This window comes from Emiliania huxleyi (genome assembly GCF_000372725.1).
Source record: "Emiliania huxleyi CCMP1516 unplaced genomic scaffold EMIHUscaffold_59, whole genome shotgun sequence".
Taxonomy (NCBI): domain Eukaryota; phylum Haptophyta; order Isochrysidales; family Noelaerhabdaceae; genus Emiliania; species Emiliania huxleyi.
Window position 1 is genome coordinate 299,713 of NW_005197576.1, and position 23,036 is coordinate 322,748.

General features: G+C 65.9%; 6 protein-coding genes across 6 annotated transcripts; 2 read left to right on the top strand and 4 right to left on the bottom strand.

Moving 5' to 3' along the window:
• Nucleotides 1-895: 895 nt before the first annotated feature.
• On the bottom strand, nucleotides 896-2,896 carry EMIHUDRAFT_104404 (hypothetical protein; the record flags this gene model as incomplete). The annotated part of the gene is made up of 2 exons (XM_005764504.1): nucleotides 896-2,341; nucleotides 2,810-2,896. The coding sequence occupies 2 exons, from the start codon at nucleotides 2,894-2,896 to the stop codon at nucleotides 896-898; spliced, it is 1,533 nt and encodes a 510-aa protein (XP_005764561.1).
• An 871-nt stretch (nucleotides 2,897-3,767) lies between these two features.
• Nucleotides 3,768-4,310, top strand: EMIHUDRAFT_357489 (hypothetical protein; the record flags this gene model as incomplete). The annotated part of the gene is made up of 1 exon (XM_005764505.1): nucleotides 3,768-4,310. A coding segment is annotated over exon 1 (202 nt), but the record flags the coding sequence as incomplete, so codon positions are not given.
• A 332-nt stretch (nucleotides 4,311-4,642) lies between these two features.
• On the top strand, nucleotides 4,643-6,145 carry EMIHUDRAFT_464910 (hypothetical protein; the record flags this gene model as incomplete). The annotated part of the gene is made up of 3 exons (XM_005764506.1): nucleotides 4,643-4,825; nucleotides 4,881-5,297; nucleotides 5,636-6,145. The coding sequence occupies 3 exons, from the start codon at nucleotides 4,643-4,645 to the stop codon at nucleotides 6,143-6,145; spliced, it is 1,110 nt and encodes a 369-aa protein (XP_005764563.1).
• A 3,425-nt stretch (nucleotides 6,146-9,570) lies between these two features.
• Nucleotides 9,571-10,209, bottom strand: EMIHUDRAFT_311461 (hypothetical protein; the record flags this gene model as incomplete). The annotated part of the gene is made up of 1 exon (XM_005764507.1): nucleotides 9,571-10,209. One exon carries the CDS (start codon nucleotides 10,207-10,209, stop codon nucleotides 9,571-9,573), a length of 639 nt encoding a protein of 212 aa, XP_005764564.1.
• A 4,762-nt stretch (nucleotides 10,210-14,971) lies between these two features.
• EMIHUDRAFT_357491 (hypothetical protein) lies at nucleotides 14,972-19,780 on the bottom strand. The gene is given in 3 exon segments (XM_005764508.1): nucleotides 14,972-15,392; nucleotides 15,403-15,458; nucleotides 19,293-19,780. The coding sequence occupies 1 exon segment, from the start codon at nucleotides 19,530-19,532 to the stop codon at nucleotides 19,317-19,319; it is 216 nt and encodes a 71-aa protein (XP_005764565.1). The 5' UTR covers nucleotides 19,533-19,780; the 3' UTR covers nucleotides 14,972-15,392; nucleotides 15,403-15,458; nucleotides 19,293-19,316.
• Nucleotides 19,781-20,268: 488 nt separating this feature from the next.
• Nucleotides 20,269-22,648, bottom strand: EMIHUDRAFT_104409 (hypothetical protein; the record flags this gene model as incomplete). The annotated part of the gene is made up of 2 exons (XM_005764509.1): nucleotides 20,269-20,433; nucleotides 20,615-22,648. 2 exons carry the CDS (start codon nucleotides 22,646-22,648, stop codon nucleotides 20,269-20,271), a joined length of 2,199 nt encoding a protein of 732 aa, XP_005764566.1.
• Between the last annotated feature and the right edge of the window lie 388 nt (nucleotides 22,649-23,036).

Consider the following 23,036-nt stretch of genomic DNA (forward strand, 5'->3'; position numbering starts at 1 on the left):
ACACAATTGCCAACAATACACCGAGATAACGTACGTCTCTCTCTCCCCGAGATACAAGTACGTACACCGACGCGACAACAGCAACACAATTGTCGGTTTCGGGAGGTTGTCGGTTCCAACCTATCGCGATACTAGTATCGCGATGCCTAGCAAGCGTTCGAGGGCCGTCGCGGCAGCGCTTTCCCACCCGGACCTGTCGCCCGCACCCGGGCTCGCCCTCGTCCCGGTCTTCAAGGCAGCCAGCGCGGCTCCGGCTGCGCCTTCCTCACCCCTGGCCGACTGGCCGGCGCCCACGGGTTAGCCCCCCCCCCCCCCCCATGTAGCCCCTCATTGCTGCCAGCCGTGCGCACCTTCCACCGCGTCTTGACGTGGCAGCCTCGTCTTGCCCGCAGGTGGGTACCAGACCGGGGACGAGCATTCCGGCATGCTCTTTCCACGCTTTCTCATGCCGGCCGCGCCCGCGGCGCAATGAACACCGCCGCTGCACCTCGGCTCACCCTGCGCGAGTCGCCAGCCGCGTCCTCGTCACGTGTGAGTGCACTCGTCGGTAGCACCCGCGTTGACAGGCGCCTGGCCTTGCGCCCGCCGCCGGCCCGCCCCCCGAACTGTGTCTGTGAGGCTGCGGCGGTGTGTGTGTGCTGTGTGGCGTATGTGGCGTATGTGCATCGCCTATGTGGCTGTGGAGGGGGGTGGGTAAACGCGCCAGTTTTGGTGGTGCATTCTGTGTGGTCCGTTGTGGCGCGTCTACCAATGTAAACCACCGAAATGCCGCTGCGTCGAGAAAGTGACGGGCCCCGGGAGAGTGGGGCCCACATCCAACACCAGAGCGGGGCAAAACGAATGCCGGAATGGGGGGCAGCCCACGCGACACGCGCAGAGGGAGAGAGACGTGGCGCTACATGAAGGTGGTCTCCCTCGAGGAGGAGCCGAAGCGGCTGCTCAGCTCGCCCATGTGCTGGTTCTTGAGCACCGAGTCGATCCCCTTGGGCTGCACCTGCCGGATGTCGAGGTCCGTCTCGCGGTTCCACGGCTTCCACGGGTGCGACCCCGCCCACTCGGCGCCGCCCTTCTTGGCCTTCTTCTCCTTGGCCTTGAGCTCCTTGTGCACGTCGACCAGCGACTTTGCGCCCTCGCCGCCCGCCCCCTCGCCGCCCGCCACCCCGGCCGCCGTCGCCCGCGACGGAGGCTGCGGCCGCTTGCCCGCCGCCGCGTTTGCCCTCGCGAGCGCGGCAGCCTCGGCCAAGCTCATCGGCCGCCCGGCGTCCGGCTCCTCCCTCATCCCGATCCGGGCGGGCCCGCCGCCGCCCCCGGCCCCGTCGCCTGCCCCCTCCTCGGACCGCGGCGCCGCTGTCCAGCTCGCGTCGGTGCCGCCGAACACCTCGCGCTCGTCGCGCGCGAACTGGCGCGGCCCCGCCTGCGCCGCGCCGCCCAGCCCGTGCCGGTCCGCGGGGAGCGACGTCATCCACGCCTCCCGACCCGCGGCGGCGGCGGGCGGCCCCTCCGCCCTCACCGGCGGAGGCGGCTTTGGCGGCTCGGCCGCGCGCTGCCACCACGGCGCCGGCTCCTGGGCGAGAAGGTACTCGGTCAGCCCTGCCGGCGCCGGCTGCGGGCCAGGCCCAGCCTCCCCGCCGCCCTCGCCCTCGCCCTCGCCCTCGCCCTCCGCCTCGGCCGCCACGCCGTCCCGCGGCGCCGGGCCCGCCGCCGACGGCGGAGGCAGCGCGGCCCCGTACACACGTCGCTGCGCCGGCGCCGGCGCCGCCCCGCCGCCTGCCTCCGCCCCGCCGCCCGCCTCCGCCCCTTGCGCCCCCTCCCGTGCCGCCGCTTCCTCGGCAGGCCCGAGGCGGCCGGCCGCAGAGGTGGCGCCGCCGCCCTCAGCGCCGCCGCCCTCGTCTTGACCGAGCACCGGCGCGAAGGCCCCCTCCAGCGGCGGCTGACCCGGTCCCTTGAGGAAGGCAACGTCGCCCGAAGGCAGCGGCGTCCGCTGCAGCCCCAGCGCGTCGCTCAGCCGGCGGAGCAGCGCCGACAGAGCCGCGTCCGGCCCGCCGCCGCCCTGCTCGCCGCCTTCGCCACCAAGGACGAGCGCCTCGCCGCGATCCAGCGTCCTCAGCAGCGCCAGCACGCCGGCCGCACCCTCGGGCTGGCCGGCGGCGAGCGCTCGCACGCTGTCCGCGGCGGCGGCGGCGGCGGCGCTGTCGCTCCAGAAGCGAGGCAGCGGCGGCGGCCCCGGAGCGCCGTCCTCGTCGGAAGGCGCGGCCTCCGGCGCGGCGCGAGAGCGGTGGTGCTTGTGCTCCTTTTTGTGCGTGTGCTTGTCCTTTTTCGACGACCGCCTCTCCTTCTTCTCCTGGGGCGGGCGGGCAGCGTGCGTCACAGAGTGCGGAGCGCGGGCGAGGGTGTGTGCACAAGAGGCGGACGGGCGGCGCGCCTTCTTGTGCTTGGGCCGCTTCCGACGAGGCTCGGATTCGCTGGAGGAGGAGGAGTTTGAGCGCGCACGCGCCATACAACCGTATGGGGCGCGGGGGCCGGGCCGGGCCGGGTCGCTCGTTTCTTTTCTTTTTGAGCTGCCTTCGATGTTTGAAAAACAACACCACCACAGCCACACACACACACACACACACACACACACACACACACACACACACACACACACACACACACACACACCACCCACCACCCACCCAAACGCAAGGCGGACATGGCATATCGCTCTCGGGCCCACAGACATCCCGCACACCCGCCGCCCCCGCGCGCGCGCCCCACCCCGGCCGGGAGAAAGGGGAGTGACAGTTTGGGACGGCGACAGACGAGATACCTCGCACTCCATGTGCGAGAACGCAGAGAGAAATGAAAGCCGTCCGGCCCCCAAGTCCGGCTCACGAGCCCCGAGCTGACCATCCATCTACCGCACTGCACACTTCCGCCCCCTCGCTCCCAGCCCATCCACCTCGCCGAGCCCGAGCGTTGGAATAAGGAGATAGTAACTACTCTCTGTGGTGCCCCCTTGGCACTTTGCTCGTGTCCCGCGTGACCCTCTGTCTCACATGAGTTTCTTCTCTCGATTGTGTCACGCCTGTCCTCCTTGTTCGGCTTCTGCCGAACAGCGAGCGTGCAGCAGCTGCTCTGGCTTTTGTACCTTACATCTTTGTACGATCCTAGCTCGAGACCCCGGCGGCCCCTACGAGGCTCAACGCCGGCGCTCTCGAGTCGCAACGCCGAGATATGCCGAGGCGCCGCAGAACCGCGCGATCTCGGGCGATCTCGGGCCGCGCCGCGCGATGTGCTCAGCGCGGAAATTTCTTTTTTGAAATCGCGTCCCCTTTAGAGAGCTGTCTGCTATAGGTATAGCCGCAGCCACTCCCAGCTGCTCGTGTGAACAGAGTTCGCAACTCGAGATCCCTCGAGAGTTCACGCACGCGGAGTCGGCTGGGCTACATAGGAATCAAAGAGATATATTTCCCATTTCGTGCACAAAGAGTGGCCCACAGAGCACAAAGGTGGCACCCTCGGCCAGCTGAAGCTCTCGACTCGTCGACCGAGCTCTGGACGATGCCGACCTCAAACCACCAGCGCCAGGAACGACGTGCCTCGGCTCGCCGCGCATCCATCTGTTGCGACCGACGACGTGCCCGACGCCGTCCCGCGGCCGCAAGGAAGAGGCCCGCGCAACCACTTCTGGGACCCGCGGCCGCCGGGCGTGTGGCGGCACAACGTGTCGAACGAACCGTACCAGAGCAGAGCGGCGCGTCTCGCGAGCGCCCGCGGCCGCCACGCCGCCGCCGTCCGCGGCCGACGGTGGTCGCGAATCAACGCGCCGCGGTGCACCGCTGCGCCTGCTTCCTTGCGCGCCGCTGGACGTCGGCCGAGAAGACCGCTTCCCTCTGGGGACCCGACTCCGCGAAGATCGCGCGCGCGTCGTGAGTGGCGGCGCGCGCGCGATCTCCGTTCCCGGGCACGCCGGTCGCAGTGACATGGGATCCCAGGCTCAAAAGCGCTCAACAGCGAGCTGCTCCTCCTCCTGCCGCCGCTCCGCTCACCGAGACAACTCGGTGCCGCCGTTCTCGCCGCCGCCGCCGCCGCCGCCGCCTCCGCCGCCGCCGCCGCCGCCGCCGCCGCCTCGCGCCTTGCCTCCGTCACCGCCGCCCTCCATCTCGCAGCGGCGCGTCCCTCTGATGGCGCGGGCTCCTCGCTCGTTGGCGCCTCGCGCCCTCGCCGCCGCCCCCCCTCTCGCCGCCGCTCCGCTCGTGGCCGCCCCATCCCCTGTCAATCCCGCCGCCTCCCCTGCCAATCCCCCGCACCACCGCCGCCACCGCCTCGCGCGTTTAGCGGGCCTTTAAGCTTAGGAATCCTAAATAGTAAAAATAGGAGGACAGCATAAAGAATTTAGACAATACAACTCTCTCTCCTATAAAGAAAAGAAACGCAATCGGCACTCCAAGTGCTCCAAGTGCAATGTCGAAGGTGCCACTTTATCAACCACAAAAAAGGCCCGCGCGTGCTGCGCGGGCCCGGCGAGCGACTAGCGAGCCAACCTGCTATAGTCCTACGAGAAAGTAGGCATTCGTTCGGGTGCCCACAGCCCTGCCTGCCTGAGTGCCAGGGGCTGCGTGAGTGCCTGCGGGGCTGCCTGCTTGAGTGCCAGGGAGGGATGGACGCGGCCAAGGCAGCGGCTCGCAGCCTGCTCGCCGAGCTCGAGCGGCACCGCTTCGACGCGACGGCGGGCGACGGCGACGCCACTGCCGCCGACGTGCCGCCGGCCGAGGACCAGGGCTGCTCCTCCGCTGAGGCGCTGCTGCTGCGCGAGGCGCGCCGCTTCGCGCCGCCGCGCTCTGTTTGTCCGTCGCGGGCCGCGGCTGACACGCCGCGTACCCGCACCTCGCTCGCAGGAGAACCGCCGCCTCGAGGGCGAGCTGCGCGCGCTCGCTGGACAGCTGAAGAAGGAGAGGGCGGCGAGCGAGAGGGCGGCGAGCGGCGCGGCGCTGAGGGCGGCCTCGTCGACGGAGGAGATGCGGCGCCGCACGGTGGGCGGCGGGCCGGCGGAGGCGGAGGCGGTCGGGCCGCCACCGGACGAGGGCGGCGCTGCGGGAGGGCTGACGTTGGCGAGCGCGGCGTCGCAAATAATCATGCTGCGGCGCGAGGTCAAGTACCTGCAGAAGCAGTGGAACGCGGCGCGGCGCGACGCCGACGGCGCGGCGCGGCGCGACGAGGTTGCCGCCCTCAAGGAGGCGGCGGAGGCGGAGGCGGCGCGTGCTGCAAAGGCGGCGGCCGCCGCGGCTGCTGCCGAGGCGCGGCAGCGGCTGCTGGTGCGGCAAGTGTCGGCGCTGAGGGCGCAGCTGGGCGCACAGCAGGCCCGGATCGCGCGTCGCTCCGCCGCGCAGCAGGAGGCGAGCGGCTTGCGGCTGCAGCTGCGAGACGCGAGCGACGCACTCGCTGCATCGGAGATCCGGCTGCGGCGAGATGTAGCCGAGATGTAGCCGAGAGGCAGCCGAGAGGCAGCCGAGAGGCAGCCGAGGGGCAGCCGAGGGGCAGCCGAGGGGCAGCCGAGGGGCAGCCGAGGGGCAGGCGAGGGCGGGAGCTGGGCGGGGCGGGGGACCCTCTCTCCCCCCCCCTCCCCTGCAGGCGCGCCTCTCTTCGGCATCAGCTGAGCGAGGCGGCGCCGCTCGGCGGCGGCGGCGGTGTAGAGGCGATGGTCTGCGTCCTCTCCCTCCTCGAGGAGGTGCAGGCCCTCGAGGCCGAGGCGCTGCACGCCAACCGCCGCACCGCCGCCGCCGCCGCGGCAGCGCAACAGCCTCCCGCCTCGCCGCGGTCGCCGCAGCAGCCGCCGCTCTCGCCGCTCTCGCCGCCGCCGCCGCCTCCGGCCGAGGCAGCGATGACGCCGGCGGAGCGCCTGACGGCCGAGGCGCTCACCCAGCGGCTAGCCTCGTCCGAGGAGGAGCGAGGCCGACTCGCGTCCGAGGTTGCTGCGCTGCAGTTCCGGCTCGCGTCGATGCAGCGCGAGCACTATAGCAGCAGCGCGCAGCACCCGCCGCCGCCGCCGCCGCCGCCGCCGCGCGCGAAGGAGGGCCACGCGGCGGCGCAGCTCAAGGAGGACGTCACCAAGCGGCTCGGCGCTTTTCTGAATCAGCGCAAGGGCGCCGCTGCCGCCAAGTGACCCGAAACCATTACCGTGATCGCAACCGCGCCGACCTCTGTTAGGGTTGTCAAACGTTAAGAGCTGAACCGTGTTGCTAGTGTTAACAGTAACAACAGAACAACAGTGGGGCTCCCCAACAACAGTAGCTAACGTTAGGCCGACTGAACAACAGTGTTGTAAGGAAGGCGGGGCAGTGACCCACGATGCGGTCGATGATCTCTCTAGTGTCCCCACTGTGTCCCCAGCTCCCCAGTGGTGCGGGTAATACCCGAAAATACCCGGAAAATACCAGGTATTTTCGGGTTTTACCCGGGTTTTTTGCCATTTTCTGCTTGCTGGCCGCTGAACAACAGTAACAACAGTAACAAACAGTAACAGCATGGGCTGGGATGAACACTTGAACAACGTTGAGGATTTCAGCCAACAATAGTGCAACTGTTAGGCCCCAAATTAACGTTTGACAACCCTATCCTCTGTATGCAGCAGGCCGACCTCTGTATGCAGCAGGTGCGATGAGTGAGGCTCGGTGGTGACATGCAAATAAACGGGCACGTCCAACAAAAACTGTAAACTCTAAAAACTGGGTCCGCGTAGCCGTAGAGCGTAGTACCCCCGTAGGGGGCACACGGGCACACACATAACAGATCTCAGATGACACACAACATGCACATGTGTGTCCGGTTACACAGTAAAATGTAGATAGCTGCGCGCGCTTCAGGCTGGTGCTCACGCGAAAAGGAATCGACGCGATGTGCAAAGCATACAAGAAGGGGAGAAAGAAGAGGAGGGTGACCGGTGATGACGAAACAGAAACTAGCGCAGACGAGAGCAGGGCAGACCCGGGGACTGGGGAGCCGGAGCAGACGGCATCGGCCGCCGAGGGAACGTTGGGAAGAGGCACGAGGAGGGCGGCGACCTCGACCGACTAAAGCCGTATGGAGGACCCGTCGCCAGACGACGCAGGGCAGAAGACGGTGAGGCGGAGCAGACGCGCAGGGCGAGACGAGGGAGGGAGCAGGACTTTGCGGAGATCAGCAGGAGGATGTACGAAGAGATTAGGAGCAGCAGGGACCCGGGGGACCTGGTGTGGAAGACGGCTAGTGCTAGTCCCCCATCGGGTTACGGGAAGGACGACCCCGGCTAGTCGCCGACCACACCCACAAAGAACCCTGCACAAAGATCGCACGGGCGGGGACCTGTTCCTTTTTACCCATCTCACAGTAGAGAGGTGTCCGTTTTTATTTATTTATTATTTAGCGGACCATGTCGCACAATTGCAATTTTGGCCGAAAAGGCGCATGTCGCTGCCCTAGATGGTCCTTGTCGCCGCCACCCTCATGGCCGCTGCCGCCGCCGGCGGCCGAGTAGCTGTAGTACACCCCGTGCTAGCGGCGCGTGGAGTTCAGATGCTCGCACGACCGGGCTGCACGGGGTTGAACTTGAGTAGCACAGAACCACGCACACATGGGGCCTGCTTGCCCGACTTGTGTCTGGGCCTTCGCCTCAGGCGGTGTCGAGCACGATGGAGGATGAGGATGGGCTGCACCCAAAAGTGCGAGCCGATACGAGAGATCGCGCTGCGCTGTGCCCTCGCTGGTCCCTCGCTGGTCCCTCGCTGGTCCCTCGCTGGTCCCTCGCTGGTCCCTCGCTGGTCCCTCGCTGGGCCCTCGCTGGGCCCGCGCTGGGCCCCCGCTGGCCCCCCCCTCCCCCCGGGTCCGAACTGGCAGCCACTCGCACCAGAAAAGGGCACTGGCACGCAGCCGCCACGAGAGGAAGCGAGAGATGTACTCACATGGGCGAGTGGTGACCTATGTACGGGTGTGCCTGTGTGTTGCCCGATGCAGGTGGGTGTCAGTTTCGCAGGCCTGCCACTTCGAACCCAAGAAGAGCTGGAGGCGATGAAGAGCATGCCAGAGCTTGGCCATGTGAGCACCGAAGACTTCGAGAGCTACTGCGTCGGCTGGCTCGAGCAGGGGCACCGCCCCGAGGTCTCTGACTGGGCGAGGGTGCGGTGCATCGACATCGCTGCCTTTGCTGAGTCCATGGATTCAGAAGCCCGATGCTTCAACCCGACATTCCCGCCCGCCGCCCTAGCCGACGCCGCGAGCAGGGAGTGGGGGAAAAAGATGTTTGGTGAAGTCGACCTCATCTATGTCTGGGCGCCCGAGGCCCCAGATGTGACCGAGTACGTGGAGCGCTGGGACAGGTACTATGATGGGCGCGACGGGGCGGAGCTCTGGATGGAGCACCGATCCCTTTTGCTGCAAGCAGCGGAGCAAGCCAAGGCGACGCTAGCCGGGGCGGAGAGCGACCCTTTTGCGCATCTCGAGGGCGAGCCCATGACATTGAACAGGGGCTAGGCCAGGGCTGCCTGCTCTCGCCTACACGGAGTAAGCTCATGCTCGCGGTGATGCAGCGAGCAGTGAGCAAATTGTGCCAGGGGTTTGAGTTCACTGCGGCAGGGGAGAGCGTGCCGCAGCTGGTGTCTGGTAGATGACCTCTCGGAGAAGAGCCGAAGGGACCTTGGCACCGGGGTCACGAGGAACCTGCAAGTCGTGGCCGAGGCGGCGACGGGAGCGGTGCAGAGGTGGATACAGCTCAATGATGAGGCTACGGCGCGCATAATGAAGAGAGAGGAACACATCGAGTGGCTGAGGAAGCTCTTCGCTGGGTGGAAGGAGGCCCGCCCGGCCTTGAGGGAGTCGCGGAGGAGGAGGGATAACGGAGGCAACGTGCAGACAGGCCAGCAGCCAGCGGGACGAACGAGGACCGCGACGGCAGCTCAAGCGGGAGGGAGCGGAGACAGTGGGCAGCGAGCGAAGTGGGTGAGACTGATGATGCTCCTTCGACTCAGGGAGCGGTTCCGCTGCTGGGCGAGCTTCAGGGTGGTGCTCACGCGAAAAGGAATCGACGCAATGTACAAAGCATACAAGAAGAGGAGAAAGAAGAGGAGAGGCGCCAGTGATGACGAAACAGAAGCTAGTGCAGACGAGGGCAGGTCAGACCCGGGGACGGCGGAGGCGGACCAGACGACGGCATCGACCGCCGAGGGAACGTTGGGAAGAGGCACGAGGAGGGCGGCGACCTCGACCGACTATGGAGGACCCGTCACCAGACGACGCAGGGCAGACGACGGTGAGGCGGAGCAGTCGCGCAGGGCGAGACGAGGGAGGGAGCAGGACGTTGCGGAGATCAGCAGGAGGATGTACGAAGAGATTAGGAGCAGCAGGGACCCGAGGGACCAGGTGGAAGACGGCTAGTGCTAGTCCCCCATCGGGAGGACGACCCCGGCTAGTCGCCGACCACACCCACAAAGAACCCTGCACAAAGATCGCAAGGGCGGGGACCTGTTCCTTTTTACCCATCTCCTAGTAGAGGTGTCCGTTTTATTTATTTATTTAATTGCATGTGCATGTGCACGTATATGTGTGCTGACAGTGTTCTCAGTAGCAGGTGCCGGGCGTGGGCGCCGTGCCGCCGTTGGAGGCCGCGAGGCAAAACATGTTGACCGGGAAGGCCTTGAAGGAGGAGGATATGGCGTCCGCCTCCGCAAGCACCTCTGCCGGCGCGCTGGACGGGAGCGTGAGAAGCAGCATGTAGAGCCGGCTCTGGTACACGGTGAGCTTGGCGCGGGTGGTCGTGGTGCTCCCGGCAAACTCGTACTCGTAGTAGGTGCTCCCGCGAACCGGGCCCGGCACGGCGGCGGCGCGCTGCACCGTGCCAAACCGCTCCGCGTACCGCCGCCCGACCTCGTCAACCTTGCCGAGATCGCTGAGGAACTGCTTGCCCTTTGCCACGTCCACAAAGACGTCGAGGCTCGCGGCAGCGCCGCTGCTCCTCTCCGCACGCAAGTGAAAGCGGTGCTCTGGCTCTGCACGCATGTCTGCGGTCGACGCCTTCCACGCGGCCGGCAGCGTCACATCCCACGACTTGTCATCAGCCTGCAGGTAGCCCGGGAGGATGGATTCGCCGATGACAGCACGCGCGGGCGCAGCCGGCGAAGCAAGCAGCGCTGCGAGAGGAATCGATGCGAATTTGAGGGCAGCGGCGCGGGAGAGTGATGCGGGAGGTCGTGGCCGCATATTGGAGGCGCTTCGTGTTGCGTTCGCTGCAGGGGGAGCGAGGGGGTGGGCGGAACCAACCCGTGGAGATTTTTTTTTCTCCAGTTTTCTCTGTTTACTCTGTCCTTGGCACCGGTGTGGGGGGGGGGGGGGGGCGACAGGGAGAACGTGGCCCTGAGTTATTGTCGCAGGAGATTGTGGAGAATGACCTCCAGACTGACCCGGAGAATCACCTCCACAGACCTCAGCACCCCTATTATTATCACTCTCTCTCTCCCCCCCCCCGTAGTGATGAATAGTCTACCTATATCCCTATATTCCCACACCCTGTGCGGTGGCGCGTCTACCTAGACCCCTAATATTAGCACCTTGGGCGCCGAATAGGCGCCCAAACATTGACACGTAAAGTTCCCCAACTGCGGTCGTTGCGCCGCGCGCTGCGAGACAGTCAACCCTCTTCATGTGCTAAGTCACAGCCCCCGGTGTCGTATGACACCATTCCCCCAAACCACTCGGATACGAGTTCCTTATACCAATCCTACAGTCGTCTGAGACGGCACCCGGAGATCAAGGATGGCTTTGCAGCCTCACCCGCGATCAACAATACCGCAGAGCCGCGCACACGGCTCACCACCACCACCACTTGCTGAACACCGACCTTCGGGTTCAGATGCCGATCCCTTTGCAAACGAGGGAAGAGGGACGCCTCGCGATACTACGGAGGGCCTCGACCAAGCACGGTCAGACCACCCTGATCGTTCCCTACACAGTTATGTGTACGCCAACTCAGGGCGTGTGGCAGCCAGCTGGCTGTCTGTGTGCCGCTCATGCGTGTGTCGACATCATCTGGTCTAGCGTCCACCCATACCGCGCTGGTGTCCAGTCCGAGCCTGGCTGTTCTTCACCTTCCCACCTAACCTAACCTTACTCTCCTATTTTACGGTACTCTTTGGGCCGCCGCTTTCAGTAGTTCTCGCTCGCCGACTACACAACAAAACATCTCTCTCTCTCTCTCCCTCCCTCCCTCCCTCCCTCCCTCGCCGCTCTCTCTCTCTCTCTCTTGCCGGCTGCCCGTGCTAGTTCGAGGTTTTCTGCGGGAGTGATCCCAACGGACGGACGGGAGTGATCCCAAACCTGGGACCGGACGGACCTAGTCGAGGACCTTGCGTGGGTGGGTTGAATGGGGCTCGCACGCTCGCTGAAGGCGATGTATGGAAGTAAGTAAGTGAACACGCCAGAGAGGGAAGGCGAGACGATATCGAGGGGTCCCGTACCACGCGGAATCGACCCTATCCAGTGCTCAAGTGCTCAAGTAAGTAAGGCGCCCGATCCCCGTAGCCCCCCCGATCCCATCCCCCCCCCCTCTCGGGGCCGCCTCCGCGGGGGGAGCGCGGCGTTTTCTTCCTTTGTTTGGCACTCAGGGTAGTTTTGCCGCCCGCTGGTCGCCGCCGGCTTTCGTTGATAAGACAGACACATATGGTCTCCACTCGGCTCCACATCGATGACCCCCTCTTTCGCTCCGCCCCTTCTTCACACGAGAGTCGGCACGAGCGGGCTGCAAGGCACCCTCCCGCGGCTCCGCCCTGGAAGTCCAGAGGCGCTGGCTCGCTGATGGCGTTTCGCATGCACAGCGGTTGGATGATGGCTGGGAGGTGGGCACACCAAAAGCACGGCACTTTGCGACGAGTCGCGGCACTAGCAGCGCGGCGCCGCGATTTGCATTGCTCGCGAGCTTCTCCCTTCTCGCGCTTGTGGCTTGGTCAAACTGGCCGGGGCCCGAGCCGGGTCCGCTGCCGCTCCCGGCAGCACAGCAGACCAACCCCCCCCTTCCCCCTTCCCTCGAAACCATGGTGAGGGTCGTCGAGATTACATTTGATGTGGTCCCAAACTCCTCGCTGGGTCGTCGCGCGCTGCTCTCAATCGCCCACCTCACCTCGGAGGATCTCACTGCGATGCTGCGAGACGCTCTGCCTCCAGATATTGATCAATCGGCGGTGCGGCTGATTCGACGAGGGGGCGGTTTCTCGGTGGCAATTTCTTCGCCACGTGTAAAGACTTCCGACGTGCTGCAGGGCATCCGCTCCCGAGCGTTTGCTGCAGCTGTCCGTCAACACGAGATGCGAATCGACAATGTCCGGGTGGATGACTTTCGCATCCACAGCCTCGATCCGTTGCCGCCGCCGCCTATAGCCCACATATCGCGATCGGTGTCGCTACTGCCGTCCCTGTCTCCGCCTGTACCGTCGCTACAGCCGCAGCCCGCGTCACTGCCGTGGCCACCATTTCCGCCACCATCTCCGCCGCCATCCCCGTTGCCGCCCCCGCCGCCGCCTCCCTCACAACCATCACCGTCGCCTCGGCCGCCGCCCCTGCCGCCGCCTCCTCCACCTCAACACCCGCCCCCGCGCCCGCCACCGTCCCCGCACTTGTCACCGCCGCAGTCACCGCAGTCACTACTGCAGCCTCGCCCGCCGCCGCCACCTTCCCAGCTGTCGCCGCTGCCGCCGCCACCACCGCCGCCGCTGCCGCCGCCGCCGCCGCCGTCACCACAGCCGCTCCTTTCATCGCCGCCACCGCCGGGCACGCCGCGGCGCGCGTCAGTCCAACCTTGGCCACCGCCGCCACGGGGCACGCCGCGGCGCGCGTCAGTCCAACCGCCAGCCAGCGGCGGCGGGCCCTCCCCCACCTGCTCCTGCAGCACCCCTTGTACCGGAAAGCCGGGCACGCATTGCAGAAATGGCGATGTTGGGCGTGGCGCTCCTGGCCTTGGCAGCCTATCTGCTGCAGCGGCGGCGGCGGCGTGAGCTCGACCACGCCACCAAGCGTGGCATGGGTTCGTTGGAGAGCTTGAGGCGAAGCGACGCCACCGACTCAAGTTTGTCATCGAGCGCGTCATCCGAATGCGGGCCCGAGGAAGCCGCCACAGAGCGTCACGATGTCGTCGGTTGTGTGAGCAGAGAGGCGGCGCCGAGCGCGTCGCCGTCGGCCACGGTGAAGGGGAGTGCACCACTTGAGAAAAAAAATTCCTAACGCGAAAAACCGGCACACCAATCTCCCTTCCTCTCCCTATCCTTTCTTGGAGCTCTAGAGTCCACACCCCCCTGCCCCGGGATCGCGTACAAGCTGAGGCTACCGTAGGCCACACTAGCGTCGCTGGGGGTTCCCTGCCCTAGATGGGAAGCTGGCCGCTGATCCGAAGACCGACTGCACCAGGGCGCCTAGATATACTCAAGGTGAGCGAGGGTGAAGTTACGCCTTAAATGCCTGTCTCTCTACTGTGGACCTTACTCCGAGCTCGACGGCTCCTCCTATTCCCCCACCCCCCCTCCCCCCCCACTCTCTCCGAGTAAGGGCGTGCGCTACGTCCCCAAGGGGGGGGGGACGTGGGGGGGAGGTGTGACTTTTAGGTTGTAGCGTTTGGGTTTTGTGGGGCACCCAAACGGTTTCGGTTTTCCTCCTTGGTGCCCCGAGTAGAGCGCGATCTCCCCTGGAGTCTGTCGCGCCCGTTCTGTCTAAGCTCGAGGTTCAACCTTCCAGTTGATCCTTATCGGACTGGTGAGGTCTGCCTAGCCGTCGTAGTGTAGTGCCTGGGGTGCGTCTGCGTCGGTGCTACACACACACGGCAGGACGCTGCTGTAAATCGTTGCTGCTATTTTTGTTAAACGATTTTCGCCTGGTGTTTTTTCTTTTTATGCTTATGGCAGTAAAAAGAAACGGAAACGTGTGCGGCAGGCGCGGGCTCGGTCGATATCCCATACTTTGACTCACATCTTCACTGCTGCGGTGTGTGCCCGGGGAGGCGCGGCGGCGGGGTGGATTGAGAAGGTCTCAGAATGCAGAGAAGCTGCAGGCGTGCAGAGGCGCGCGCTGCAGTTTCTCTGATCGGGCTGCTGGCGGTGTGCGCGAGACGGCGTGGTGAGGCGTGAGGCAGGCTATTGTAGTGGGGTGCGGGCTGCGTCTAAGCGTATGCGTGCACATGGTGCTGTATGCTGTGTGTGCAGGCAGGCTGACAGGCTGTGCACAGCAGACTGGGCGGATGAGCGAGCGCGCGTGCGGGCGTGCGTGCGCGCCTGGGCCTGCGCGGTGCCGTCGCACTCGCGGCGCGTCCTAGTACAGCCGCTTGTGGGATGCCAGAAGCAGTCTGCAGAGCCTGACAGGGCGCAAAAAGGCGCAGGTGTGCTGGTGAGGTGTGCTGCGGCGCGCGCGTCGCGGCGTGAGTGGATATGCGGCTAGCTCTGGTAGTGCGAGGGGCGCGCAGCTGGTGCGGGCGGCGCGGGACGGCCATGGGGCGCCAGCACAGGGCAGACGCACATGGCACAGCTCTGAAATGGCGCTGCGCGTGTTTGCGTGCGCGCGGGGACGTACGCGCAGTTTTCACGCGGTGTGCGTGGAGAAGGGCATGAGAGGCGCCGGCCGCGCGTGTGTTGTCGTGTGGGAGTTCGGAGTATGCCCGGAGGGCGGGGTGGTTTAGGGCGACTAGACTTCGCACTGGCGCCGGAGGCCCCAGATATGAAGAAAAGTCGTGCGTGTGCACCACTTGAGCACTTGAGCGACTGGATAGGGTCCTCAGGGCTCAGGGGTCGAGGGGGGGGGGGGGGACACCAAAGGGGGGGGGGGCTGCCGAGAATGTGGGTTTGGGGGTGATGACACGGGGAAAAAGTGCGAAACGGCGCAGCGAAAAAGGGGGAAGAACGGCGCGGAGGGGGTAACAAAAGAGGGGCAGCGAAAAAGGGGGAAGAACGGCGCGGAGGGGGTAACAAAAGAGGGGCAGTGGAAAAAGGGGGAGTGCGGGTCAGGAGGCCCTAAAACGGCGGGAGGGGTAGGGGTGCCGCTGTAGGGGTGTGGAGGGGTCGGGAGGGCGGGAGTGTGGACCGTGACCTAAAGCCCTCCACCGATAGAGGTGTCAGGCGGCAGGGCCCAGGAGGGGTGGGGGCTTGGAGGGCTGGCCAAAAGCGAGGCGTAGGAGGGGTCCAGTGGGCTAGAGAGGGCTGGAGGGGTCGGAGGGGGCTAGAGGGGCCGGAGGGGCTGTGCGGATGGAGGGGTCTGGAGGGCTCGGGGGGCTTGGAGGGCTCGGAGGGTGTTCCGGCAAGAGGGTCCCTAGCGCGAGGGGTGGGGCTCGGGAGGGGTGGAGAGCTCGGAGGGCTCGGAGGGCTCGGAGGGCAGAGAGGCACGAGGGTGGCGCTGGAGGGCTCGGGAGGGCTCGGGAGGGCTCGGGAGGGCTCATGAGGGATGGAGTGCCCGGAGGGCTCGGAGGGGCGAGCCACCGAGCCGGGCTCGGGGGGCTCGGAGGGCTCGGAGGGGTCGGAGGGGTCGGAGGGGTCGGAGGGGTCGGAGGGCTCGGAGGGGTCGGAGGGCTGGGTGGGGGGGCTCGGAGGGCTCGGTCGGAGGGGTCGGAGGGGTCGGAGGGGTCGGAGGGGTCGGAGGGGTCGGAGGGGTCGGAGGGGTCGGAGGGGTCGGAGGGGTCGGAGGGGTCGGAGGGGTCGGAGGGGTCGGAGGGGTCGGAGGGGTCGGAGAGGTCGGAGGGGTGTGGAGGGCTCGGAGGGCTCGGTGAATAAATTTTTTCCGAGGTACGAGTCCCGTGTAAAAGGAGTTCATCCGCCCAAACTCGGCGCAGCGCCTTTTGGGCTCTCGCCGCGAGGGCAGGGCTGCGGAGGCCTCGAGGGCTGTGATGGCATCGCACCAGCCAACGCCTGTCGAACCCGCACCCGGGGACGGCATCGCAGAGGGCTTTGGGCTCCTCGACACAGCACCGAAGCTGCTGGCATTCTGCGACATATGGCGCTCGGTCGTCGCACCCTCGGCGGCCAATCTGGATGCAGCCGTGCTCAGCCAGGTCGTGTGGCAGCACAGCAAACTACGACTGCAGCAACTGGGCTTTGTGGGCGTGGTCGACGTCCGAAACGCTGCCATCATGGCGAGGACGAGGCTGCCCGATTTTGAGAGCACAGCCTGCCATGTGCGGCGAGCGGTTGTGCTCCTGGTGCCAAACGACACGGAGTGTGCTCGCTGCAAAAGCGCCGATCTGCAACTGGCCTCGGCAGTGCCAAAGAATGGGGAGCAGCTCCAGGTGCGGTTCCTCGACACGGCGTCACTTCCGGGCGTCGAGCTTCAGAAGATTTGCGGCGCCTGCGGCACGATCCACCAGTGCTCGACCATTTCATGGACCTACTCTCGTGCCGATATTGTCGCGGCCGCCGACTCGGCTTCACCGCTCCCAGCCGGTCCCCAGACGCGGCTCAAGGAGGATGCGGCAGGGGGCGATGTGTGGCACTTTCCTCCAGGCTGCAGCACAGCCTTCGACCGATCGCTGCTCGAGTTCCTGACGGTGGCCAGCGAACGGACGCGCATGTCCAACCGCGGTCTGCAGGAGATCTTGCGCAGCCGCGCATTTGATCGAGCCGAGTCGCCAGATGTGTGGAGCGATCGGGAGCGCAAAAACCTGCAGCTGGCGTGGTGGACGTTTGAGCTGCTCAACGACGAGCGGCGCATTGGCGTGCCTGTCGAGGAGCGAGTCCAATACACCGAGCTCGTCGACACTGATCGGCTGTACGAGGCTCTGCGGCGGCAGGGCTACAAGGGGCGGGAGGAGTTTCGGCGCCGCTTTGCCCAGTCGCATGAGACGTGCTGCACGAGGCCGGGGTATTGCTTCATGATGTCGTTCGACGGCCTGCACAAGCTGAGCTGCGACGTCTGCTGCGTGGAGACCAAGTACAAGACGATCCTGCCCGGCAGCACCGCCTACACCACTGAGGGCTGCTTTGGCAACGTGACCGACCCCCGTTCCAGGGTGTGCCTTGCGTGCCTGAACGAGAGCGGTGAGCGGAAGGGCGACTCGGAGTCGCGCGCCGAGCGCAACCGCGACAAGCGAGAGGCGCCGTTGGACGCATCGCTTGCCTCATCGCTCCAGCTTTTGCAGAGTAGTGAGTCGGGTGACGCGAGCGGTGAGAGTGGCGAAGGCATCACCAAGGAGCCCTCGAACGGCGAGGCTGCATCCGCCCCCGCCTCCCTTCCCGTCCCCGCTCCCGCCCCCGCCGCCGTCGCCTCCGAGGCCGTCGAAGAGGCTGCCGCGCCGGGGAAGATGACGGCGGGCGGCCGCCAGTTGCGGGCATCCTCCAAGGACCGATCCTTCTCGTACCAGGAGAAGGCGCTGGCGAGGTCGGCCAGTGCGGCGGCACGCGCCGCCACGGCCAAGGGCTCCGTGTCTCGCGCTCCTGGCGGCAAGGAGAAGCGGCCAGGCGGAGTCCTCACCGCCGCAGCGCCAGCCGCAGCGCCAGCCGCAGCGCCAGCCAAAGCGCCAGCCAAAGCGCCACCCAAAGCGCCACCCAAAGCCGGCGGCGCCTCGCAGCCGAGACGCAAGGTTGTCGGCATGCGTGAGATGAGAAGGGCGTACGGCTCAGACGTCGACAATGCGCTCGAGGACCCGACGGACGAAGGGGCGGCCTTGGCGGCGCCGATCGGGAAGGATCTGTGGCAGGTCGACATGGTACTGCGCCGCGGCACGCTGCAGCCTCTCGGGGAGCAAACGTACTGGATCAAGTGGTTTGGCTGGAGGTCGCCGGAGGGCGACACGGAGGAGTGCGAGTCGAGCATTCATCCGGACCTCATCACGCTCTTCCTCGACTGCGAGAAAAGGGCAGTGCCGTTCCCGTCTTACCTGGAGCGGCTGCAGGGCAAGCTCGAGGGGGAGTGGCGCCCGACCGAGCTGGCGCCGATCCCGCCAGAGCTCCCAGCGCCCGCCTCCGGTGACGACCTCCTCACCATCCCCGGCGACTTCATGCTGGAGCTGCTCAAGTCTCCGTGCGGCAAGAACGTCAAGTCGGTGCAGGCGGGCGAGCCTGTCGGCGGCTACAAGACTCACATGGGCGGGCTCCTCGCAGCCAACACGTCGTGCAACCAGTGCGTCGACTGGTCTTGGTTCAAAAACAGCGAGGCGATATCCAAGAGCATCTACTTTGTCGCTCGCCTCTTCCGCACCTGCCCCAACTTCCTCAAGCGAGTGCGAGTCATCGCCCAGGCACTGCGCGTCGCCCTCTCGACACTCGAGTCTAGGGGTAGCGCGTCCACACGCCGCCCGCAGAGTGTGCCTCGCCCTTCCGCCATAGGACGACGCCTGCCACTTCAAGAAGAGCATGCTGGCCAACCTGAAGCGCATGCGCCAGCAACGGGCGGGCCAGCCCGACACGCCCGCCATGGAGCTGTTCGCGGCCATCCTGGACAAGGCCATCATCGTGGACCAGTTTCATTTCAAGTGCCACTCGGAGGACGACACGTTCTGCATGACGCAGACCAACCCCACGCTCGACTGGCTGCCGGTGGGCTTTGACGGCAAAGAGCGGGTCGAGCTGCAGGAGCTGCTCGAGTTCGAAAACTCGGAGTCGAGCGAGCAGCTGTTCCGCTGGCTGGGCCTGCTCAAGCACATCATCAACGAGATGGCCATCTCGAACGCCACCTTCTTTGTACACCGTATGGTGTGGCTCAAGAACGAGCGGACCATCCGCACGGTTCGCGCACCCTCTCCCATGCCTAACGCTCCAGTCTCGTAACCGCCCGACCAACCCCCTTTGCCCTCGTGCCGCGTACTGTAGGACTGCATGGAGGAGCCGATCATCGAGGTGCGCCGCATGCGCGCGGCGTACGGCCTGGCGGACGCCACGGTAATTGGGCCAAAGGAGCGTGACGAGCTCGCTCGGCTGCTGCTGAGCGGCAAGCGGGCGTACGACCTGGAGTCCGCCACATACCAAGCTTGGCGCCAGAAGCACGAGGAGCAGTACATGCAGTGGCGGCGCAAGCGGGTCAAGGCCGCGTCAGAGCGCCGCGCAGTGCTCCGCGAGCGCCGCAAGCAGGCGCAGGCGAAGAAGCGCAGCAAGTGACCGACGCGTGACACGCGAGTATGGCGTCTCTGGCGAGGGCACGCGCCCGAGAGAGTGTGTGCGTGTGAGTTGAAAGCTCCGCTCCCGGTCACGGTGTCGTTCTTTGTACCGCGTAAAACTTTGTCACCAGGAATGTGTCATTAACACACAAACCCGTTACGAGAGCGCCCAAATCCTTCTGCAGTGCTTGGAGTGCTGGGAGTGCTCTCTCAATCTCGCGGCACTCCTGCTAAACCGCGCAGTGGTACAAAGCAGGCCCTACTGCAAATCCGCAACTTTGCGCCGGACACTTCGGCTTCGGTACCTTGCCTCAGCTATCAGCATCGGTGACCGTACGCCGCAGCGTCGCAGCATCGAGCTATAGAGCATCGCACCGAGCTCAGCGGTCTGATCACAGAGTGCTCGCACCGAGAGGGCGTCGTCATTCTCCGGGTGGAAGAAGTCTCTGTAGGCGCCACCGGCGCCGCCGAGCATCACCATCGGTCGGATGCCGCTGCGGCTCGACGCGCGTTCGACGCCCTGGAGCAGCGGCTTTGGCCTTCAGCCACTTTAGCCACTCGATAGTGCCGCCGACTGCTTGCCGACAGTAGCCCTCGACTGTGTCTTCCGAGTCAGCCTCTCGCTCGCGGCACGCGTCGCTGCGGCCAGACTGTGCCGTCTCAGGGAGCAGCGACCTTTGAATCGCCTGTGTCTGCTCTCCTCTTCGGCAGGGAGGACAGGCGAGACTCCTTTCGTCCGTCCGAGAAGAGTTTAGCTTCGCAGCAGAAAATGTGTCGCTCCCGCCTTGACACGGAAAAGAGCGGCGGAAAATCAAGGGAAAAATCTAATTCTCTGGTATTGCTAAAAACCTCTCTCTCTCTGATTCGTCGGCGGGATGTGCTTGCAAATGTCATGTAACGCCATTTCATGTAAAGACGTGTTCATGTGGGTGGTCGCTCCACCTCATATACACCGCCGCGACCGCCACTCATCGCCTCTTTCGCCACTTCCCACTCTCTCTCTCCAAACCCAAGACCCCGGCAGAGTCCGTTCGGAGAGCACCACACACAATGCCGCCGACTAGACTCCACCCAAAGCCGTCGCCCCGCGCCAAAACGGGGTTGCTCCGCCCAGCTTCCTGTCGCCTGAGGAGGACGCTGGTTGGCGGCGCGAGGACGCGCCGGCGAGCGCCGAGACCGCACCCGCCCGGGCAGCGCAGGCTGACGCAGAACTACGTGAAGTCGTCGTTGTCCCCAGCAGCCTTGGCCCGCTTGCCAGAGGAATCATCCGTAGAGGTGGTGGGCCCCGCCGGCTCAGAGGGCACCTCAACGTGCGGGAGCAGCTCCAGGCTCGAGTACTTGGCCGGCTCGAGCTTCTTCTTGGTGAGGATGGCCAGCTGAGAGGGCGCATCAGGGCTGAGTTTGCGGGCACTGCTGGGGACGTGGAGACATGGGAGCGGCGGGCTGGCGAGGTGGGCGGGATTGGCGGGTATGTGAGGTGGCAGCGAGCCGCAGGCGTTGCGCGGCCTGGAGCGTGGCCTCGTGCAGCTTCTTGAGCTCCGAGGCGTCGCCTAGGACCCGGTCCAGCGCCTCGTTCTTCGCCTTGGCCTCCAGCAGCGCCCGCCTTTTTTTCCCGTCGAGGTTGCGCTGCGTCAGCTTCTGCGCGGCGGTGGTCAGCGCAGAGAGGGAGCCGCCCGAGAACTGGTACGCCGTGAGCGCCGCCGATCGGATGGCGCCCGGCTCGGCGAGCGTGTCGAGCCGTCCAGCCAGCGCCGCCACCGAGGCCATGTAAGTGAGCAGCCGAAGCATCTTCTCCTTGGCCGTGCGAGCGACGCCGGTCGACTGGTGCAGAAGCGCGTCGTAGTCGCTGGCCTCGGCGGCAGAGAGATGCGCCCGCGCGAGGCTCTCGTCGCAGCCCACGTAGGACAGCATCTTGACGACGAAGGTGACCTTGCAGCCGGTGCGGATCATGGTGCCATGTCCTAGGAGCGTGACCATGTTCTGCGCCGGCCCAAAGCCAATCACCTCAGAGAAGAGGAGCGCGAGCCCGTTGCTCTCGAGGTGCTCGGCCGCCTCGCGAAACTGCTCGAGGGTGCAGTGCTTGGGCAACTCGCTCGGCGTGACGAAAAAGCTGTCGGTGACCATGATCTTGCGAGCGCGCCCCAGCATGTCGGTGGCGGGGCCAGGCGTCCGGCCGGCGGACCCCTGTCCGCCCGCCTCCGCTGCCGACGTCGGCACGGCCACGACCGACGGCACGTTGGCGACCGGAGGCAGCACGTCCTTGCCCGCGACCACGGCGGCGTAGCTCGACTTGAGAAGCAACTGCCCGGTGATGAAGGCGAGGTACGTGGACGCCCGGTCGACGGTGGCCACAAGCCCAGCGCCGTTGGGGTCCCCGGCGAGATAGTCGCAGCCGAGCTTGAGGTCTTTGCGCTCCTGCATGGCCGCGATCAGCTTTTTGAGGAAGAGCGGGCCGCCGTCGGAGTCGACGATAGGCATGCGGCGGACGCCCTGAAGCATCGAAAGGAGCTCCGCGCCCTTGCGGAGACGGGCCAACGTGGGGCAGCGGCGCAGCATGTGTGTGCCACCCTTGCCTGCGGCGGCCACGTAGCCGGCCTTGCCTGGCCCGTCGGGGCCGCTGCTCTGCCGCATGTACTCGTTGTCGTAGCACTCGAGTGCGGCGACGAGGAGGGCGTGCGCGCCACCGGGAACGTCCGGCATCATGGTCGATGTCTCCGTCGCGAACCGCTTCCTCTGCATCTCCATCGACTCCTGCGGCGGCGGCGCACCGTCGGCGGCGCCCAACGACGAGCGGCGCGAGGAGCCCAACGACGACCGGCCGGAGGAGGTGAGGCTCGGAGGGGGGACGGTGTCCTCGCCCTCCTCCTCCTGCCCCTCCTCCGAGAGCGGCGCCCGGTCCACCCCCTGCACGCCTGTGCCATTGTTGATGTCCGCGTAGTTGAGGACGCTGTAGTCAGCCCCCGCCGCAGAGAGCTGCGACGCGGTCGGCTCCTCGTCCTCCTCGCTGGCCTGCGCCGCCTCCTCGCCCTCCTCGCCCTCCTCGCCCGCCGCCTCGGCCCGCTGCGCAGCCGCCGCCTCGGCCCGCCGCGCAGCCGTGTCGCGCGTCTGCTCCTGATACGCTGAGAGGACCGAGAGCGGCGGGAACTCGTCCGCAACCCACGCCGCCATGAGGAGCTTCATCGCCCGCTCCGTGAGCGCGCCGATCAGCGGCGCCATTTTCTGCTTGCCCTCGTCCGACAGCAGGTCCTTGTAGTCGGCACCGAGAATGGAGGAGAAGTCGAAGGCGTTCTTCTCGTAGAAGGTGATGAGGAAACGGCCGAAGAGGCCGTTCTTGTTCTTGTCCTCCATCTTAGCCATGCGCAAGACCGACTCGTGCTGCGTCATGAGCAGCAGCGACATCATAAAGTGCATGCGCTTGATGTCGGTGACACCGGTGCCCTTGGCGACCTCCTCGCCGGCGTCCCAAAACTTGGTCCAGGCGGAGAGCTCGGCCGGCGAGCTCGACTTTTCGATGTTGGCAACCCACTCCTGGCCCTCAGGGACGGACATAAGGAGGCGCCACAGATCTGGGTGAGCGACGAGCTTGTTCATGACGCCTAAGAGCGCAGGCACGCAGCAACGAGTGGGTGGCGAAGAGGGAGGAAGGGTGGTGCTCAATGAGAAGCGCACAGGAGGCGGTGCCGGCCGTCATCAAGCCCTTGAGGTCGCCGTTTGTCTCGCGCGGGTGATAGTTGATCGCCTCCCGGAGCGCGGCGGGCGCCTCCGTCTGCCCGTGCTCAGGCCGCAGAACCTCGGCTACGACGTTCGGGACAAGGGCTTGCGGGGCGATCGCCTTGAAGATCAGAGACTTGGCCGATCCGGTCCTGTGTCACATGCTTACGAGTGACTGCAATGTGTGTGTGTGAGGAAATGAGAGTGGAGTGTGACGCACCCTGCAACCACAGACCGATAGCACGACGAGAAGGCAGAGAAAGGAGTC

What these genes read in the sequence shown, in the direction of transcription:
- EMIHUDRAFT_357491 (XM_005764508.1), bottom strand. Translation starts at nt 19,532, where the DNA reads ATGCTCGGCGGCGCCGGTGGCGCCTACAGAGACTTCTTCCACCCGGAG.